Source organism: Tupaia chinensis, unplaced genomic scaffold, assembly GCF_000334495.1.
Source record: "Tupaia chinensis unplaced genomic scaffold, TupChi_1.0 Scaffold149964_1, whole genome shotgun sequence".
Classification (NCBI taxonomy): domain Eukaryota; kingdom Metazoa; phylum Chordata; class Mammalia; order Scandentia; family Tupaiidae; genus Tupaia; species Tupaia belangeri.
The window spans coordinates 1095336-1100014 of record NW_006209805.1 but is presented as its reverse complement, the minus strand read 5'-3'; the positions used below and the strand labels follow the sequence as shown (position 1 = coordinate 1100014).

The 4679-nt window shown below is 67.4% G+C and overlaps 1 protein-coding gene across 1 annotated transcript in view; it reads left to right on the top strand.

Moving 5' to 3' along the window:
- The window catches only part of MBD3 (methyl-CpG binding domain protein 3), a 9919-nt gene extending 9139 nt beyond the window's left edge, over nt 1-780 (top strand). Inside the window, exon 8 of the mRNA XM_014585467.1 lies at nt 29-780. Within this exon, the coding sequence (XP_014440953.1) occupies nt 29-218 (190 nt within the window). The 3' untranslated portion in view covers nt 219-780. The remainder of the gene's footprint in view (nt 1-28) is intronic.
- The last annotated feature ends 3899 nt before the right edge of the window (nt 781-4679 follow it).

Below are 4679 nucleotides of genomic sequence, written 5' to 3'. Positions count from 1 at the left end.
GGCCCCCCCAGCCGCTCTGTGTCCCCAGGAAGCAGGAGGAGCTGGTACAGCAGGTGCGGAAGCGGTTGGAGGAGGCGCTGATGGCTGACATGTTGGCGCACGTGGAGGAGCTGGCCCGGGACGGCGACGCACCGCTGGCCAAGGCCTGTGCTGAGGACGAGGAGGACGAGGACGAGGACGACGAGCCCGAGCAGGACCCGGAGCTGGAGCGCGTCTAGCCAGTGCCATGGGGGCAGCCCCGTGCCCCTGCACGGCCCAGGTGTCCACTCCCACCTCACTGAGGCCGCCTGCATTCAGGCCACCTGCCCGAGGCGGGCAGCTCAGCGGGGAGGGGCGGTCCTCCTGCCTGGGACCTGGGGCAGCCGGCCGGGGCCGGCCCTACAGACCCCCCACGCTGCCCTCTGCAGGCCCCGGGTCTGGACGTGCCGGTCACCTGTGCTCTTCCTGGCCGGAGCCCCTGCCCAGTCTTCCACATGTGGACACGGGCCCGGAGATGCCCCCGACCGCAAGGCCAGCTTGTCCCTGTGGGCTTGCCCCAAGTTCCCTGAACCAGGAGAGCTGCCAGCAGGCACGGGCCGGTCGCAGCACCGCGGAGCCCAGCCAGGAGGCTGGAGATGTACTTGAAACGGCCTGCCCCAGAGAGCCGCCGTGCAGGAGGAAGGTGGCCCTCGGGAGGGGTGCAGGACGGCCCTTCCCTGGTGCCGCCGCCCGGCCGGACGGACTAAACGTGTGGGCCGGCCCAGGAGGTCGCGTCCTTCAATAAACCCGTGACCCAGATGAGGCTGGCTGTGTGGCTGCTTTGCTGTCCATGCCATTCACAAAGCTGGACCCCAGCCTCTGCGCCGTGGGCCTGCGCCACTCACCCCTGCCCACTGGGAGTTGCAGGGTTTGTGCCGCACGCGCTTCTGCCTGCCCCGCGCCTGGGTCTCCCTGTTTACACTGCCTGCCGGGGCCAGACGGTACTGGGTGACTGGTGCCAGGAGCTGTGGGTCGGGCCACGGCGCAGGGCATCTGCCTGGACGGACGGGTGCTCATGCCGGGCTGCTCTGCGTCATAGGAGCCGTGCAGAAGCGTGCGCCCAGGGACAGTCCGGCCTGCCGTCTCTGGGCGTACCCTGACGAGGTGGAAGCCCCCTTGGGTGGGCGGCTTGTTCCCTGGCCCTGGCTTCTGATGAGGCTGCAGGGACCGCAGTGTCCCTTCACCCTCCCGGGACAGTGACCCTTTTTCAGGCTGAGTCCAAGCAGAAGTTGCTGGAGGGGGAGGCTGTCGGGTGCCCTGGGTGGGGGTCCGGATCTGCGTGGGGCCACAGCCAGCTCTTACAGGGCATGTGTGTGCAGGCGGAGAGTGGGAACCCCCATTGGGGTGGCCATGCAGTCAGGTCTGCATTCTGCACTGAGGTTGGGTCCGCACGCACACACATCCCGGGTTTCCAAACCTCCGGCCTAGGGCGTGGACAGCAGAGTCGCAGCAGGGGGCCAGCACCTTCACACCCACACCACCTGCTGCCCCCCAGAAGTCTCAGCCACTTCCCCTTCCCGGCAGTCATTCATCTGTGGACCCGCCTGCCCTGGGCATGCCACACAGTGGGACCCACCCTGCAGGGGCGCCTGCGTCACTCGGAGCACAGTGTCCCAGTGCGGTGTGGATGGGCACGGCCATCCTCACTTGCTAATGGTCACCGGGCTGCTCCCGCCTGTCAGGGCTGTGGGTCCCCAACCCTCAGGCCGGTCTCTGGTCTCCTCGAGCGGGACAGCCGGGCAGGCCTCCTGCCAGCCCCCCAGCCCACCAAGCCCTCAGGCTCCGGCAGCCCCACTGACCTGACGGCCCCTGGCACTGTCTGCTTTTCCTCCTGTTAGTAGCTGCCCCCTGGGGCCCGGCAGGTGATGTGGAGGCCCTAGGCTCCCACATGGCCAACTGCAGTTCAAGTCCCAGCCTCAGCAGCCTGAAAAATCACAAGTAAGTACTTGTTTAAAAAGAATCGCCCCTGGGGCAGCAGGTGGCGCGGTGATTAAGGGCACTGGACTCCCGCACGGCCGGCCATGGTTCGGGTCTCTGACCTGGCGGCTTGCTTTTCTCTCACTGTCTCTCCTGACAAATAAGTCAAATAAAAATAATTCTTGGAAAAAAATTGCCCCTTTTAGAGCTTAGAAATACACGAAAGGAGTGGGGGTGAAGGGAGCTGGGTGCCCACGGCAGAACCGGTTCAAACCCCAGCCCTGGTGGAAGGAAAGCACTGGACGTCTGGGTGTCCCCAGCTCTCAAGATGGAGAAGGGACTGGCATGACCGCACCCTACGGGAGGCACGCGCCCTCTGGAATCCAGTACAGGCAAGGCCAGGCCCCCGGGTCCCCCCACCCCCCGCCACCGTGCCCACCACAAGGGGCAGGCAGCTGATTACACCCTCGGTGCTTCCCCATGAATCTCCCAGCGTGCTCCAGGGCTGAGAGCCGACCTCGACCCCAGGGTCAGCAGGATCTTGGTGGGACACTGGGTCCCGGGCTCCCGCCGGCAAGCGGGGTCGTGCTCATGGGACTGGGTCCACCCCGCCGCTGGTGTCCTCAGGAGGCGAGGGACACGTGGACACCAGGAAGAGACAGGCTGGGGTGAGGCTGGGACCCCCAGAGCCAGGAGAGGCCTGTGGGACCTCCCTCCCCTGGGGCCCGTGCCTCCAGGCTCCGGATGCGAGAGGGTTAAACCCTGTGTCTCACACTCGTGGCCACTTGCTTGGCAACTGCTGACCCCCTGCAGGGCCCAGAATGGCCCCCACCCAGGAAACTGGCTCCCAGCAAAGCCTGCTGAGAGCCCGGCCAGGGAGGTCAGCTCAGCAGCCTTGGGACTGCCAGCCGCGGGGTCGCGCCCTCACTCTGCCCGTCCTTCTAGGGCTGCGAAGCCCCAGGTCAAGGCGCCGGTCCAGGCGCCTTCCTGGCCGCTAGAGGGCTCCCTCTCGGTGGTCCTCACGTGGTGGGCGCCCGGGGCCTCTTACCAGGGCGCTAGTGCCACGCAGGTGCGCTCCCTGTCCCAGGCCCACCAATCCCGACCGTCCTGGGGTCCACACGGCCCACACCTCCCTCCACCTGTTCCCCAGGCCCCTCCCAGTGCCGTGCAGGCCGCTCTCAGCCCCATGGGGCCCACAGGCACACAGCCAAGTCCTGGCTGACCCATGGCCTAGCGGCTAAGGGAGCTGGACTGCACATAGCCCGCCACGGTTCAAGTCCTGGCCTGGGTGCAGTTGCGTGCCCCAAACCCGGACAGGGTAGAGACAGAGCAGGGTGCTGGCGTGTCCACACCCGGGGGTGCTTTCTCCTGCTCCCCCTCTGTGCCTAGCCACGAACCTTCCGTCAATCATAAGGGAAAAAGAAAAGGCCTTCTGATTTCAAGTATATTTATTCATGTCACCAATGAAAGAGACAGAGAGATAGGGCCCCAAAGAGGGCGAGACGCCGTGGCCTGCCCCGATGGTGGGTACACGTGCCTGGCACACTCAGGGAGGTCTCCAGGCCTGGACGGCACCCCTCCCGGCAGTCCAGCTGCACAGGGTAGTGAGCTGGGCTGCTGGACCACAGCCAGCTCACCGAGAGACACTGTCAACTTCTGTGACCAACAGGGCGTGGCCAGAGGGACAGAAAGAGATGTGTGCACTTGCAGCCCTCCTCCAGCGCCCCCCAGGATTCTGGGCATGTACCACTGTCCACCCTCCGAGACTGGAATCCCTGACCCCTCCTCTAGTCCCTCGTTCTCACCGGGTCTCTGGTCTCTGGGGCTCCTCTGCCCTCCCCCGGGGGTCACCGGGCCACCCTGTGGAGACCGAGCCCTCCGGCAGGCAGGGAGGTGCTCGCAGTGCATGGGCCCCGGGTGAGCCCGGGCAGTCACCGAGGCGAGGCCTGGCCACCTCTGCAGCCAAAGCCCAGGCCTGTGGCTGCCCCAGAAGGTGGAAGGAGATGTCAGCCCACCAGTGCCCAGGGCCTCCTGGGAGTGGCCTGCCTGCAGAGCTGGGGCCCACAGTGGGGACACAAGGGCCTGTAGCGCACTGGGCCATTCTGAGACCCGAGGGCTGGGCGCAGCCTGTGGGGTTGGGCTGTGCTGGGCCCTCTGACCCACGCCAGCCCAGAGCAGGTGGGGAGAGAACTCGCAGACTGAGGACAGCTGTGGCTGAGGAGCTAGGCGAGTGGGGGCAGAGTGGGGTCCCGAGAGTCCCAGGAGGGGTCCATGGACCCAGAGGGCAGCTGGAGGAAGGGCTTCGACCAGGGGCTATGGAGGGGCCTGCGGGCTGCCGGCCTCGTGGGACCAGGCACCATACGGTGGCCACCACCAGCGGGGGTGCACGGGCAGAAGAGGCACCCGACCACTGCGTGCAGCCCTGGGGGGCTCGTGGAGCGGGCTGACCTCGAGGCCCGGCGCCCGGGACCGGGGAGAAGACCACAGGCCCCGGTACACGAATGCGGTTGGCGGTGGTCGCCGCCCAGGGAAGGAGGACGGGTTAGTGGCGCTGACCCCAAAGCCAGGCCGCATCGCGAGGGGCCCTCGAGAAGGACCCCAGGCCCCGGCGCGCACAGTAGCGGGAGGGCACCTGGCACCGCGAGGACAGCGGCGGCCTCGGCGGCACCTACCTGCGGGCGCGCGGGCACCTGCGGGCGCACCCGGGACCCCGCCCCGGTGCCCGGCGGGGGCGGGGCGGCCCC